Genomic DNA, 16377 nt, shown 5'->3' with positions numbered 1-16377 from the left:
TGACGGCGAGATTATTTATTAAAATATTCATAGGTGTTACATGATTGAAAATGCATAACAAATATTGTAATTACATCCGAATCTTTGCATATTATTCAACGACACAACCCACTTCCTACTTTCAGTTTCGTTTTATTTCAGAAAGTAAGGATGAAAGGCTTCTTAGTGGTTGACAGGTTGAATGACATACATTTTATTGAAACAGACAAAGAATTTGCGAGACATATTAATGAACAAGCTAGAGAACAGGGACTTATAAGTGTTAGTATGCTTAAAATTAAGTAAATTAGTTTTTAGAGTTGTACAGTACCCGGGTAACTTGGTTTTCGGTTATTATAACTTTGATGAAGTCATTTTATAAAAGTGTCTAAAATCTGAAGTATTTTACTGTAGTCAAACATAAGGAAATGTTAAATTAGGCATGAAAACATCTCTCAAATGTCAACTTATCAAAACTTATTTTAGCTGCAGTGAACTCGCCTATTCCGAACCAGTCTGTAAATTGACTCATTTCTAAGTTTTTAAGCAGTCGTCGCGCATACGTCAAAAAAAACAGTAAGCTATGTTTTGGATTTATATCTAATGCATTAAATTAATAATTCATTGCTGGTTAATGTTCAAGTTATTCTTACATAATCCATATTTGCAACATTGTCCAAATGCTATATTTTTTCTTATGCGGAAATCTGTCGAATGTAAACAAAAATGTCAGATTCAAGAAGCGCTTGCGTTCTAGTTTTTTAACGAAATGAAACGAAAGGAAGATTAAACATGTTAAAAAGAAGGAAATTGTACGCTCTTTCCAGTCATATATCCCACATTAAAAACAACTTGACCATTGAGATGCCTAAAGAAGAAATATAGATGGCATACATTGTGCCTATTCCGAATCACACATTTTCAGTACTGTTCTGCTGCATGTTGTTTCAAGATTGCAGAAAAAAATACCGGTTCAATGTATCCAAAATATTAATTTATGTTATTTTTTTTACCCATGGCCAGATGTTAAAGAAAAAGGCTGAGGTATTACTATACCATGTGACTATTTTATTCACACGAAGAACAAGACCTCCCACATGACTGTTTTAAAACAGCATATTTCAATAATGCCAGAGAAGGATGTCATGCCTATCGTTTTAGTCATTTAAACGGCCTTAAATGCGATTATTTCTATTCCTTACATAAAATAATTTCAGTTTTCGATTCAAGATGTTAGTTTTATGTTGTTGTGGATAGTAATAAGAAAACCATTTCAGTTCATTTGTGGTGATTCGGAATAGGCGAGTATGACCCGGATTATGCACAGTATCAGTCTGATCAATTACAGAAATGTTGCAAACAGTGTTTTGTTTCGAATTTCTTTTCACGTTATTTTGATCGTGACATATTTGTCCAGCATTTAAGATGAAAATTATATTTAAAATATAAACTTGAAACAGTATATGCCTATATGTTTAAGGTAATAAATTTTGAATACATGTTTGAACAACAGATCTCATTCTAGAGAGTTGCATGCAAAACATTTGCAGTCCCTACCACTCAACTTTTGCAAATTTATTGCATATTTTCATTTCTTTTCTAGGATGATGAAGCAGATGTATACACAGTGGATCCAAATATTGTTATGCAACAGTTTTCACCTTTATTCATGTCTCAGTGGTTTATGATTGACCATGCCAAGAACCCATGCTCATCAATTATATGTGAAAATGATTTCCTATTTGTATTCAGACATGTAAGTTTTTATTTTGTTTGAATCCTGGCTTTGCTTTTTATGATGGTATAGTTTTTTCCAAACTATGATCATGGTATAGGCCTTGATTATTTAGGGTATATCAGTAGAACATTAGTGGGTTTGAGTCCTGGCCTGGCTGTAGATTTTTCTCGTTCTTTTGGAATTTGGCATCGGACCTGGTTCCATGGCATTAAACTGCTTAGTCTCAGATGTCTGTGATTGCTTTATTCATAAATTACCTGTCTAGCTTAGCTGGTGTTCAGAATGGTATTTCAAGGTCCTAGGTTGTAGTCCCATTCTTGCTCTCGCTGCATATGATTTCTCACCCTGACACCCGTACTAAGATTCTGTAAATGAATATTAACTACGGTGTATCTAAAATGCATAAATTTGTGTTTTTCAGTTTTTCATGCATTAATCATTTTGGAATTTTAGACACTTATTACATCAAGTTTAGTGGTATAATTTTGATGAACTTATCAATAGTACAGTGAAACCCAGCTTGTTTGAGTATTAATGTCTCAAGGAGCCAGGCTCAGTCATGCAGTTCATCATGCCATTTTCCCTGTATTTCCGATATATTTAGATCACTTGAAACCCAAGATATCTCAAACATTTTGGTCATCCCCTTGTGATCTAGAGTGTTTTATTGTAATTTTTCTGAAAATGAGGTACAAGTGACATGGCATGTAGTAAAATGATGTAAGTAGGATTAATATTTTATGGAAACTGCTTAAAAGCTCCGAACATATCTAAAAAAAACTTTCCTTGCAAATTTTAGAAGTTATGAATAAATTGTTAAACAATAAATCAGCATAATAGAATTGATGTAATTTTTTTGCCAGTCTGCAGTAGTGTGCTTGTTAATATTTTGTTTATAGGATGAATATTTTAAAAGATACATTGTTTTCAGTTCGAGGATTTCCTCATTGTTGCTATAAATGGAGATAACACAGAGTCTGAGGATTTTCTTACAAGGAAAACGCTGGTGTTTATACGGCTGATTGGCTTTGTCATGGGTCCTGTCAGTGAAGAGTAAGTTTCTTCTTGTTTGTTTATTAGTTACACTTACCACCATGAGATAATATATCAACCTGTCATGTGTAATGTTGGTAAGAGGCCATGGGTATCCTCTGGATATTGTTTAAGGCAAAGGTTAGCACCTGGGTGTTCTTCTGGATATTGTTTAAGGCAGGGGCGAGCATCTGGGTGTCCCTCTGGATATTGTTTAAGGCAGGGGCGAACATCTGGGTGTCCCTCTGGATATTGTTTAAGGCAGGGGTGAGCATCTGGGTGTCCCTCTGGATATTGTTTAAGGCAGGGGCAAACATCTGGGTGTCCCTCTGGATATTGTTTAAGACAGGGGTGAGCATCTAAGTGTCCCTCTGAATATTGTTTTAAGGCAAGGGTAAGCACAATGGTGTCTTGGATATTGTTAAGGCATGTTTTAGCACCTTGGGTGTCCTGAATATTGTTTAAGGCACTGGTGAGCACTTTGTTGTCCTTTTGCATATTATTCAAAACATGGGCAAGCACCCAGGTGACCTTCTAGATTTTGTTTAAGGCACTGGTGAGCACGTTGGTGTCCTGCATATTGTTTAAGACATGGGTTAGAATCTGGGTGTCTTTCTTGATATAATTTAAGACACAGAGGTGCACCTTGGTGTCCTGCATATTGTTTAAGGCACTTGCGTTCCTTCTGCATGTTGTCAAAGGCATGGGCTAGCACTTGGTTGAAATTCTACATACCAAGTGAATGGTTTCAGCATGTGAAAGAATTTTATCTACATCAGTGAGGGGCAAGTGAATTTAAAAACATTGGCCTTAACTAGAGGTGTAGTCTTGGGAGATTGACTTATTAATTGTCTGTTTTTGTAAGTTTGATATGGGTTTTAACTCCATTTGTCAAAAAATTAACCCTACCAGTGTCAGTGGATATTTAGTTTGCTGCAAGTGACTGACATCTTCCCTGCATGTAACTGACAACATGCATGCTTTTATCAAACTGGAAACATTTACATAAGTAAGTAACAAGTTTGACTCAAGTGACTGACAACTTACATAAATCAGGTGAAGAAGAATGACTTTCAATTCATCACAAAGCATAATACATTTTGTACCTCACCCACAGATTGTACTTGCCTACACTTGATTGGTAGTTCACAGTAAACTAGGTTGAACTTTGATATACACATATAGGATGTCATTAAGGCCATTTATTTTTTGACACTTTCAGGATAGGAAAGCCAAGGTTTACAAGCAAAATGGAAAGATGGAACTTCCTTAGGCATTTATTATCTACATGGACATATCTGGCTAAACATGAACAATCTTTCCTTGTTGAGGTAAAGTTTACTCTACGTCTTGTTAAACTGTTACCTCTTAAAGGCAGAATATAGTAAATTTACAAAATAGTAACTTTACAAATTATAGTTTTTAAAGACCGCTTAACTTGGTTTAAATTTAACCTTTAGCCTGCTGGTGGCAAGTGATACACCTTTGTGACCAGTGCAGACCAAGATCAGCCTTCATGGTCTGCACTGATCACTATTCAATCAGTAAGTTTTCAGTGAACACCCCTTTGAATAATAAGTGGTTCTGCCGTAACTGGATGCAAATAATTGGTTTCCTCACATGAAAGAATTTGGCTTTTTATGAGGTTCAAACCCCTGGTGTTGAAGGGCATTTGATTCAAAGTCATTGACCTTAACCTGTAAGATCACAAAAACCCGTCTTTTGACATAATCCTATATTCTCCTCACTAAACAGGCTGTGGAGAAGTTGCATATGAACCAGGTTGTCAGTGAACAGTGTGTGGAAATTCTTCAGGCTGCAGTCAACAAGTTCCAGGAGGCGGGAGAAAGACATACCCAGCATGCATTGCTGCTTGTGAACAGCAAACTATTGTCCCTCTACTCTAAGTATATAAACCATTCAAAATGATTTACTGTATAATACGCCAAGATCACCTATAAAGAAAATGCTCTTATTTATCAACATGTGCTTACGTCCATCGAAAAATGTTGAAGTACGATATGGAGAATATTTAATTATAGGGAAATTGTCGAGTGTTGTTATAAGGCTACTAGTTTAGGTTCTTTATAAATAAAGCCAACCTCTTGTCAAGATTTCAGTATTTTTTTGTACTTTACATCAAATTCAGAGAACATTTTGTAGATATCTATTATAGCATAAGCATCTTTTTTTGTAAAATGTTATTTTTGTGTGATGGTAAAATCTTAAAAGTTGTGTAAATTTTTATCTAGAGACGGCACATTTTTGGAAATATGAGCCACGCTATGGGAAACCAACATAGTGCATTTGCGACCAGCATGGATCCAGACCAGCCTGCGCATCCACACAGTCTGGTCAGGATCCATGCTGTTCGCTTTCAAAGCCTATTGCAATTAGAGAAACTGTTAGCAAACAGCATGGATCCTGACCAGACTGCGTGGATGCGCAGGCTGGTCTGGATCAATGCTGGTCGCAAACACACTATGTTGGTTTTCTCATAGAGATGCTCTTATCATTTCAAAATTCATATCCATGGATTATTTACCTGTTTTGGTTTCAGTCGTAATGCCCAAGAACTTCAGTCATCAGACATTCTGTGTATCATACTGTTGGTGCGTTGTCTTTTCCCAACACATGACAAGCTTGAAGATTTGTTTGCTCAGTCATACAGACGTACTGGTACAGGACACTTAAGGTAACATTCCAGTATTTTCCTGGATTTACTGTAAAACCATTTAATTTTGCGAGCACAAAATTTTGTGGATTTTGGCCAAAACAAAGATAACTTTAGTGTAAAATCAAAATATCTTTCACGTTGAATTCCTGACACAACATTTTACGAGTGAAGATGTTGAACCTGATGTGCAGGAGAATAAGAAAATTTAATTTAGCATACAAAACAATCATGTTTTCTTTTTATTCCATGTCTTTTTTTGCTCCCCCACTATGAGTAGTGGGGGCATATAGATTTAGTGTTGTCCGTCCGAAAAAATTTGTGATGCACCTAGCTCAAAGTGTCTGATATAAATTGATGAAACCTTGCATGAGTTGATATCATGATATGAAATTGCGCACATCTTATTTTTTATCTGGCTCCGCCACCTATTTCCAGAGTTATGGCCCCTGAAATAGTCAAAAATGCACATTTTCACCTTTTGATACACCTAGCTCAAAAAGTGTTTCATATAAATCTTTATCATGATATTTACTTGCGGTGCACCTGCTATATTTTTGTCTGGCTCCAGCCCCAATTTCCAGAGTTATGGCCCCTGAAATAGTAAAAATGCACATTTTCACCTTGCGGCACGCTGTGTTTATCATGATGCGACCTTGCACACTTGGCATTCTTCTTGAGCTTTTAGCACTAGCTACAGAGTTAGGGCCCTTGAAATGGCCAAAATAGCATTTCATATGAATTGATGAAACCTTGTATGAGTCTTTATCATGATATGAACTTGCGGTGCACCTACTATTTTTTATCTGGCTCCGGCCCAATTCCAGAGTTATGGCCCCTTAAATAGTAAAAAATGCACATTTTCACCTTGCGACACGCTGTGTTTATCATGATGCGACCTTGCACACTTGGCATTCTTCTTCAGCTTTTAGCACTACCTACAGAGTTAGGGCCCTTGAAATGGCCAAAATAGTGGATTTTATATTTGTGATGCTCATAGCTCAAAAAGTATGAGGCTAGTATATCCCCTTAAAACTGCAAACATTTGAATTATTGCCCCTGATTTGTGACAAATGTATTGCTCCATTTCAGACACATTTTTCAGAAACAAAATGGCAAGACATATAAAGCACCAAGTGTTTCTCGAAATTCACACTAAAAAAAAAAAAAATTGCGATGATTTGTCATTGAATTGTTGCTATAAAAGTCCCTGGCTCTTGTAGAGCCACTTCAACTTCTTTAAACAACAAAGTTAGAAAAGTTTTACATGATATACTGAATGGACTATTTAAATGTACAAAATGGCTATATATATCATGGCAAAGTTAATATATAAGTCACTATCGCATGCAGAGTAAACACTATTTTTTTTTAACTAAAGCAATCAAAAAAAGCGCCATCTTGTGAAAACAACACTATTTTGAACATCTCTTTTGGAAACAAAATCAGTAAAAACATAAAAGTTAAAAATAGTTTATATTTACTGAGTCTTTGAATGCATTACATTTATTACAGTAAACACTGTTGTTATCACGTGTGAAAATTTCACAGTTTTGCAGCAGTAGCCATTTTGAACAAAAATCCTGAACAATTGGTTTTGGTTCATAATTATGTTTCTTAGGATTGATAGATCGTAAATGGAGAAACTATAGCGTAGTTAGTAAATCAAAAGCACTTTTAGACATTTTCGTTACCCTTAATAAATTTTTTTATAAAATATTTGATAATCAAATAGATAATATTCAAAGCATATTCACCTGAAGCTTTTAATTTTAAGGTATGAGGCTCGTTCGCCTGCTACAGTGAGAGTATCCCAGCCACAAAGAGATAGGTATGAGAGTGCTGTAGAAGGTTTCACTACTGGGGATGAAACAGAAAATGATGAGGTAAAGTATTGTAATAAAGCATTGAAAATGTTCAGGTGAAGTGCAGACAATGATTAGGTAATCTGTAGGAAAATATGTGATTCATTACACAAAAATATTGAATATGAATAGTGTATGCAGAAATTGTACAGAAAATGATGAGATAAAGAACAGAAAATAGTGAGAAAAATATAGAAAATCATATGAAAAAGTACAGAAAAATGATGGGATAAAGTACAGAAAAATGGTTGAGATAAAGTGCAGAAAAATTATGAGATAAAGTGCAGAAAATTATAAGTACAGAAAATCATAAGAGATAAAGTACAGAAAATGATGAAGTAAACTGCAGAAAGTATTTAGGTGTAGTACAGACAACAATGAGATTAAAATTGGGAAAAAATGAGGTAATGTGCAAGAAGTGTGGAGGTAAAGTATTAAAAATGATAAGCTAAAACGTAGAAGGCTGTGAGTTTAATTACAGAAAATAGTAAGGTAAATTAAAGAAAAAATGACGGGGTTAAGCCAAAAAAATAATGATGTAATACTGAAAGTAAAGAAAGTGTTGAGATAAAATATTAGAATTGATGAGGTAAAGTATCAAAATTCATATGGTAAAGTACAGAACATGATGAGGTAAAGTACATGTACTGAAAATGCTACTATTAGCTGTTGTTGTTTTGATGTGACATCATGCTAAAGTGTAGGGTTGCCTTTTACCTTGGGAAAATTGATTTTTTTTCAAGGTCAGTGAATTGTCAGGAAAGTCTTGATAATGGTCAGTGAAAAATGCAGTTTTAGAAAAGCCAGAGAAAAGTAAAATTCTGGGTCAATGTTTATAATGTTCAGTGGTTAGTGCAGTCTTCAAGCAGTATTTACAAGTATTTCCTTACATACTTTGATGTAATTGTGTATAAACATAGAATCATTTCATTTTTATGTTAACTTTGGAATTTTGAAGACTGAAAGGCTTTGCAACTCTTGCCTCCAGAAAAACAGACTAATCCTATACAAATAAAAGGCTGGATTGGATGGCTGTAGGAGAGGAGGAGGTCGAAAAAATATGGTGGTATGGTTTAGTCAGGGAAAAGTCAGGGAATTACATTTTCTCAACTAAGTGGCAACCCTGAAAGTGAGTTTGCACATGGGATTTTTTCTACCAATACATACTTTAGGGTCTGCCCACAAGTCAATGTCATGATTTATCATGGATCATGTGACCACTTTAAAACCAACCAAAATAAAACAATGTAGTAATCATGTATAGAATATTATTGTTTAATATTGTATTGTGTTTATAGTTCAGATTCATTTCTTTCTGTGTTGCAGTCTCCACACTTTATTTCAAAGCCCATTGAAAAATAATTGGACAAAATCATCATATTTTTCGTACTTTCTGTAACAGTTGTATGAAAATCCAAACAAAATGTTATACAATGTTTAATTCATCTGCTTCTATAAAGCTGTTAATATCTATTTAATGTGACTTACTTTCATTAGTTTGGAATCAGTATGAAAAAGGAAGTTAGTGTATCTTCATTATAAAAATGTTTGTTATTGTGTTAAGACATCTTGAAGATTTGAATATAATTGTCATTTTTCTCTTCGGAACTGTTAAGACTGATGTACAGTTTATTGTCTGTACCACTGCAGCAGATAGCAAATGGTTTGGTCAGGTCCTTCAGAACAATACTGCTTTTGGATAAGTCACATGATAAATGTTGTATATCACCATTTGGATAATTGTTCACTAAAATTGATCCATCTTCTAACATAGCAATACCTGTAGGACGTTGTATAGCTTTGTAAATACCTCTGAGTTTACCATGCCAATTCAGTCTTATAAGTGCAGGCCTTGATTCATCTGATACATAAATAGAATGGCTGTTGGATGTGACAAAATTTGGCCAAGTGAAGATATCTTCTCCTTTAGAATTAGTAATAATTGTTTTCAGAACCTTACCGTTCAGATCAATGATCTGGAGTTTTGAAGGTTTCACAAATGACACTACAAGTTTCTCCTGATAACAACTTAAACCATTACAAAATCCATCATCTACTTTAAATGTATGTTTTAGAGATAGTTTGTTTGACGAGGCAGATACAAATTGAATTTTGTTCTTGCCTGGCAGTGTAACAGCAAGTTGGTCACGGGTAACCAATGTAAGATCACCAGGAGCAGTTTCTGGTTTTAATTGATGGGAAATGGAATTACTGTTGGTGTCAATCATTTTGATTGACTGGTTATTGTAATCTGTGAGAACAAGTTTTGAAGGTGTAAGGAGGGCCATTCCTGTAACGTAGCACATGTTCTTATCTTGTGTTGTTTTCACAGATACACTTCCTTGATGTGAATACTTAAGAGGTTGAAGAGAAACCACTGGAGGGGGATTTGACTGCTCTTTTGCTTTCTGTCTTATTGTTCCTAGTGATTTCTCTTTCAGAAAGCTTGAAATTGCTAGATTAGGTTGAAACTGATATTTATTGACATCTGCATGTGGTGCTTGCAAGGAAAGCTTTTCCTTAGAAACTTCTATCAGTTTTTGTGCAGATTTTAGTTCCATGAAAAGTCGGTCTGCTTGTTTGGATGTGTTTAATTGTTTGATGGAGTCAGTTGATGCTTTCAGACATTTTGTAATATTTTCACTTGCGGTCTCCATTGCTGTTAGCCTTTTGTTGTTGTCATCTTTGAGAGCGTTGGCTCTGTCTTCAGCTTCCTTTTCTAGTTCATCTAATCTTTGATTTATTTCTTTTCTGAACTTCTTCAAGTCTATGAGAACATCTGACAAAGAATTGTTAGAATTGGTTGTCATTCTTCTTAGATCTTCTGTTAGTTTGTGATATCTTTCAGCTATGTTATCTATGTCTTTAATGGTATCTCTGTACTCTGAGCTGTTTATACTTTGCTTAGAAATATCTGGTATGTAGTTGACATGGCAGGATGTAAGGGAATGTCCAAGGGTAACACATACAGTGCATAGAAGAACTTTATGATCATGACAGTAGAATTTGATGATTTCTCGCTTGTGTTCAGTACAAGGTGTAGTTAGGTCATCAGGCTGACCAGCATGAGTAGATTTTGAAGGAATTTGTTGAGTTTGGGGCATGTTTTGTTTGTCCAAAAGGATGTGATGTCGCAATGGTTTAGGCTTCTTATGGTGGTTAAAGCAAGACTCACACAGATGCTCTTCACAGTTTGTGCAGTATCCAAAGGCGGGAAGTCTGATGTCATCAAGGTCACATGGTTGACAAAAAATTTCAAAGTCTTCACCTGAACCTGTTGACACAGCAGGAGCTTTCTTCCCTGATACAGCCATCTTGTATCTAGAATATAAAAATATATAAAAGAATATAAATTATAATAATATAAAATCAAAACCAATACATAGATATTTTGCAATATTTGTTATATTTCATTTTTGTAATATTTTATGATATATATAAAAATGCTGATGATTTCATTAATTTATTTATTCTAGTTTATTCTAGTTTTTATTACTTAAATATTTTAAGAGTGCCAGTGTGAACTATGTATTGCAATTCCAGCAATATACTTTGATAATTTTTTACATGGAATTTTATAGTTTTGATTCAGATGGCACCTTTGGTGGGATGTCAAGTTTCGAACTTTCGTTGTTTGTTTAAATTTTTTTTTTAAATCGTGTTATGTTTTGCTTTTTTATACAAGCACACATTTATTTACACTAAACACAGTAAACAACATGGCAATTTATTGAAAATTTACTGGAATAATATGGCAGTGCATATAGAACTGTATTCTTGTATATTTAAAATTGTACAGAAGATTCTTTGGAAGCAAATAATGCAAATAAACTTGGTTTGATTGAGTCTGGTCATGTGAAGCAACATCCATCTCACCCTTAGCTTAAGCTGAACTCTGTTATTTAGAAACATTGAATCAATGGCATAGCACAATGTAGGCTCCATAGGCCTTGGCATGCACTCATTTTTAGCACATATGTTTTTATCCTAGATATGCCTGAAAACACTATTGCATGCTTTTTAGACAAACCATTTTCATGGGGAGCATGTCCCTGGAACATCCTAGCATGTTAGGCCTGCACATATATTCTGGTCTAGCTGCGTCCCTATGAATGGATTAGAGAAACCCAAAGGACCAGAAAAAATGATAACACTGAGTCCAAGTATGTGGAGACTTTTTACAACAGCCACTGAGTGCTTAAAGGCTGCTGCTGTTGCAGTTAATAAAAAGTCAAAGAAAATCTTTAGGAGGTGTAGAATGCAACTAAGAAAAAGAATAACTGAGTCAGTTTCATTGAGTCTGTTCATGAGAGATAATGAAATGTGCAACCTACACGTTCCCTTGCACCAGCTTCAGGGGATTTCTGTTATTAAGAAACACTGAGTGGACTTTATGATCCCAAAGGACCAGAAAATATAACAACACATAAATAAAGAATCATTTTTTGCTCACCTGAGCACAAAGTGCTCAAGGTGAGCTATTTAGATCACTCTGTGTCCGGCATCTGTCGTCGTCCGTCATGTGTCATCCATAGTGCGTTGTCAGCAGTTTGACTGTTAACACTCTAGAGGTGACAGTTTTAGGGCAATCTTAAAGAAACTTAGTCATCAGAATATTACCTCCCAATAAAATGTATGACCCTGGTTCAGGTTCATCTGGGGTAAAAAACTAGGTCACTAGGTCAGGTAACAGAAAAACCTTGTTAACACTCTTGAGGCCACATTTTCAGCCTCACCTTTATGAAATTTTGTTTATAAACTGTAGGACAAGTTTAAATTTGGGTTATCTGAGGTAAAAAACTAGGTCATTAGTTAAATCTTTTTAACACTGTAAAGGCCATATTTTCTGCTTGATCTTCTTAAAATTTTCTGGGAATGTATGTCTCCATGAAATCTAGGTCAGATTTAAAACAGGATTACCTGAGGTCAAAAACTATGTCACTAGGTCAAGTCAGTGAAAAACTTGGTTAATGATTTACCGGATTCACATAAACACAGTCAAAATGTTTGTCTCTGTGAAATCTTGGCCAGGTTATCTAAGTTGAGAACTAGGTCAGGTGAACAATATGGAGCCTTCAGGGTCTTCTTGTGAACAAACTGATTGTTGCATCTGAGTGCTGTAGCTCAGCAGTAGTTACAGGTACATGTAGTTGATATTGATTATTGAACATCCTTTTTTATGGACAAGTTAAACAAGTTAAATTTGAAAATAAGTGAATCATTTTAAATTAGAAAAGTGCCCTCTTCATTAAACCAGAGAAAAAGAGAGAGGGGTCTTTGATATGATATCAAAGTCTTCAAAGAAGATAATTATGCAACTTTGGTTGATTACAGCCCCCTTATTATAGGAAAAATGAAAATTCAGGAAGAGGCAAACAATGGTTATAGTTAGTTTAAATCTTCAACATTTAGAAAATAGCTAATCTCCATAATTGCCCGAAAGCATTGCGGAAATACAACAAGTATTGGGTTTTCAACTGAAAAAAGGGCAAAGTAACATAAGAAATATCATATTTGACCCCACACATAAGTTTTCTAATTTAACAGTCAAAGATCAAGAAATGTTAAAATCTCAGAAATGTTCATTACTGGATAATCTGGGGTAGGCCACTAGTCAGTTAATAGGAGAACCTTGTTTAAGTTATTAACACTCTTGAGATCTCATTTTCTCTCACTTCTTCATAGAAAATTGTCAGAATGCTTTTCTCTAAAAAATCTAGTTCAAGTGTGAATTTGGATTATTTAAAACTAAAAACTATTTCACTAAGTAAAATCATTGAAAAATCTTGTTAATGCTCTAGAGGCCACATTTTCCATTTGATATTCATAAATCTTTGTCAGAAGATTTGTCTCTATAAAATATTGGCATGTTCAAAAATTGGGTTACCTAAGGTCAAAAACTAGGTTACAAGGTTGACTCATACTAGAAAAATCTTGTTAACACTATAGAGGGACATTTTCTAATAAATCATCATAAATCTTTGTCAGAATGTTCTTCTCTATGAAATCTAGATCAAGTTCAAAGGTGGGTACCAGTGAGGTCAAAGGTTAAATCAAAGAAAAACCTTGGCCACATTTTATACTAGATCTTCATAAAACTTTATCAGAATGTTTGTCCCAATGAAATCTAGGTCAAAGTTGTAATTGGATTATCTAGATCAAGAACTAGGTCACTAGGTCAAAGTACAGAAAGACCTCGTTAACACTCAAAGGTCACTTTTTCTACTTGTTTTTCAAAGGACTTGGCCAGAATGTTTGTATGTTTAAAATCTTTGACAGATTTGTAACTGGGTCACTTGGGTAGAAAACTAGGTCTGAAGGTCAAACAAAAAAACTTGGTTAATAATCTACCTGATTTACATGAAACATGGTCAGAATGTTTGTTTTTATGGAAAATAGGCCAGATGAGATACTAAGTTATCTCAAGTGAGTGATCTTGGGTCATCATTGACCCTCTTGTTTTTATACGTATTATGTTATAGCCCCCGGTGTCCATCTGTCCATCAGTCCACCACACCGAGACGACATGCAGAGCCCATGTTTTGGATGTCTCGCTTCAAGATCAAGGTCACACTTAGGGGTCAAAGGTCATATCAGTTTGTTTTGTGTCTGCTCTGTAACTCTTGAACTGCATGAAGGATTTCAAAGAAACTTGGCACAAATGTTCACCACACTGAGACGACGTGCAGAGTGTATGTTTCGGATGACTTGTTTCAAGGTCAAGGTCACACTTAGGGGTCAAAGGTCATATATTATTTTGCTTTGTGTATATTGCTCTACATTGCAGTGCTCTTGTTTTTATTTGGCAGATCCCGTTTTTTGTTCTCTTACAATAATTTTTTTTGAATTATTTCCCTTTTATGTTACTATAAATAGCTTATTTTGAAACTTTTTTATTATTGGCCATAGGGAAAAACTGAGACCACTTTTTTGTGGTACAACATGGATGGTACCTCCAATATTTAGGTGTATTTTGACATACCTGTACCTTGTAAGGATTTTTTTGTGGACTTAGAATATTTTTTTGTGGACTTAGAATTTTTTTTTTGAATTTCTTCCCTTTGTTGTTCCTGTCTTTTGGGCTTCAATAGTCATGTTCTTTAAATTTTGCTCCCATCCTCTTATGTAACCCTCCGGGCGTATATTGCCCTGCTTGGCGGAGCTCTTGTTTTTTGCATTTAATGGAGGCCATGCTCACCCAAAGTCATACATATTGCTTCCAGTTGAAATATTTTGGTAGCTGATGGGCAGATTTATTAATTTTTCAAAAATTAAAAGGAGACAAATATTTTGATCCTCTGCATTGAAAGAAAATATAAAAGTTGGCAAAATTGAGGTATAGATGCACTGAAAAATTATGAAGAACAAAATCAATGAAAGCAAGTTTTTGGTAAAAGATCAAGGTTAGAGTGGTCAAACTTCAGACTGGTAATAAATATAAAATAAAAGTAGAAATTCTTGATCTTATACTCTAACAAAACTATATTTTTTGTATATTAGAATAAAAGATATAAAATTTGGTGAAGAAATTAAGCTAATTAACCTCTGTCAAGAAACTTTAATGAATGCAAAGTAGTGGGTGGGAGGGAATTATGAATGTAACAACTTTTAAATATTCAAATGTTAGACATAAACAAGAAACTTGATAAAACTGAATTGAAAATAACAAAACCAATACACTGATGTTAAATCTGACGATAAAACTAACTAACCTGTGAACTGTAAATTTTATGAAATCCTGTTACAGCTAGATTAAAGTTGATTGTTCAGTTTTACTTCCTTGTCGTGACTAGTAGTGTGTATTCTTTCAGTATCAAGGACTGTTTACACAAAATAAGAAGTGACTGCTCAGTGTAACATGTAGGAAGTAGTCCAAAATATAGTTCCAGTTGTCAGTAAAGTTTAAGTGAACACCCCTTTGAATAGTAAGTGATACTGCCCAAATTGAATGATAGACCAGTCCATTTTATAAATTTGGTTTAAACATATTTTATTCCCCTATATACAGCTACATGAAAAAAATATTGTACACAACAAAAAAAGACTAGGATTAAACTGAAAGCAAATTAATGCTTATTGAGGCTTTTTCCAACATTTAGAAATTTAACAGGGTAAAGGTTGAGAAAAGATGAAGACCATTTTTATTTTGCATTTCCAGGTTTGAATAACACTAACAAACATACAATATCAAATATGAATATCAAACATACAATAAGAATAAGAAGATATGCAATAACAGTTCTAGATTATACAATATGAATGCAAAGTTTTACAATAACAAAACATTGAATATAAATAACATACAATACAGTACTATTAGGTTATTTAACATTGTTCTGTAATATACGGAGATATATTTGCACGAGTACCCAGCTGAGAAAACCATATTGGACAAGCCGCTAGGCGAGGCTCGTCCAGTATGGTTTTCTCAGCTGGGTACTCATCCAAATATATCTCGTATTGTACAGTACAATGATAAATAACCTTTTTATTCTATATCTATTTTATTTCAGTTTAAATTAAAAATGATTCACTGAATATTGTATTTCTGCCTCCAGCTTGGTATGAGTGCAAATATATATTATACAGACGCATAATCAAACACCTACTTACCCGATTTACATTCGGAACATTTCTACGCGTTTCGGGCTTTATCATATGTTTAACATGGGACTGTTGAACTGTCCAAATACAGAAAAAATACAGGTTTTTTTTGTAGGCACGAGCATCCAATTCAGTAATATATTATACGGTTACGTGTTGCAAATAAACGTTCATGATTAGATAAATAAAATAGATATAGAATAAAATGTTGTTACTAGTAAAAGGTGGTTAATCAGATTTTGAATTTTCACTGGATGTATTTTATGGCTGCAAGCTTCCATAATTTTGTTGAAGTAAGTGTGAACTTGTCTAGATAGTGCCTTATTATGTCAAATGGCTATGCTATTTTGTGGAAGTGTGGTGTGAACTTGTCCAAATAGCGTTTTTATGTTTGACTACCATTAGATTTAACCCTTTCCATGCTGGACATGATTGGTTTTGCCTTTGCGACCAGTGTAGATCATGATCAGCCTGCACATCCATGC

The 16377-nt window shown here is 34.4% G+C and overlaps 2 protein-coding genes across 2 annotated transcripts in view; one reads left to right on the top strand and one right to left on the bottom strand.

Annotated features, from left to right (window-relative positions):
• The first annotated feature begins 59 nt into the window (after window positions 1-59).
• LOC123547504 (BLOC-3 complex member HPS1-like) overlaps window positions 60-16377 on the top strand; it is a 38821-nt gene continuing 22503 nt past the window's right edge. The window contains exons 1-7 of the mRNA XM_053551756.1: window positions 60-261; window positions 1583-1735; window positions 2649-2770; window positions 3972-4080; window positions 4505-4656; window positions 5310-5444; window positions 7201-7309. Coding sequence (XP_053407731.1) covers window positions 151-261; window positions 1583-1735; window positions 2649-2770; window positions 3972-4080; window positions 4505-4656; window positions 5310-5444; window positions 7201-7309 — 891 coding nt within the window. The 5' untranslated portion in view covers window positions 60-150. The remainder of the gene's footprint in view (window positions 262-1582; window positions 1736-2648; window positions 2771-3971; window positions 4081-4504; window positions 4657-5309; window positions 5445-7200; window positions 7310-16377) is intronic.
• LOC123547507 (uncharacterized) lies at window positions 8540-15114 on the bottom strand. Its single transcript, XM_053551760.1, has 2 exons — window positions 15001-15114; window positions 8540-10609 (listed from the first exon to the last, which is right to left on the bottom strand). Exon 2 carries the CDS (start codon window positions 10600-10602, stop codon window positions 8848-8850), a length of 1755 nt encoding a protein of 584 aa, XP_053407735.1. The 5' UTR covers window positions 10603-10609; window positions 15001-15114; the 3' UTR covers window positions 8540-8847.

Source organism: Mercenaria mercenaria, chromosome 9, assembly GCF_021730395.1.
Source record: "Mercenaria mercenaria strain notata chromosome 9, MADL_Memer_1, whole genome shotgun sequence".
NCBI lineage: Eukaryota > Metazoa > Mollusca > Bivalvia > Venerida > Veneridae > Mercenaria > Mercenaria mercenaria.
The sequence above is the reverse complement of the archived record's forward strand: the minus strand, read 5'-3'. Positions and strand labels throughout refer to the sequence as shown.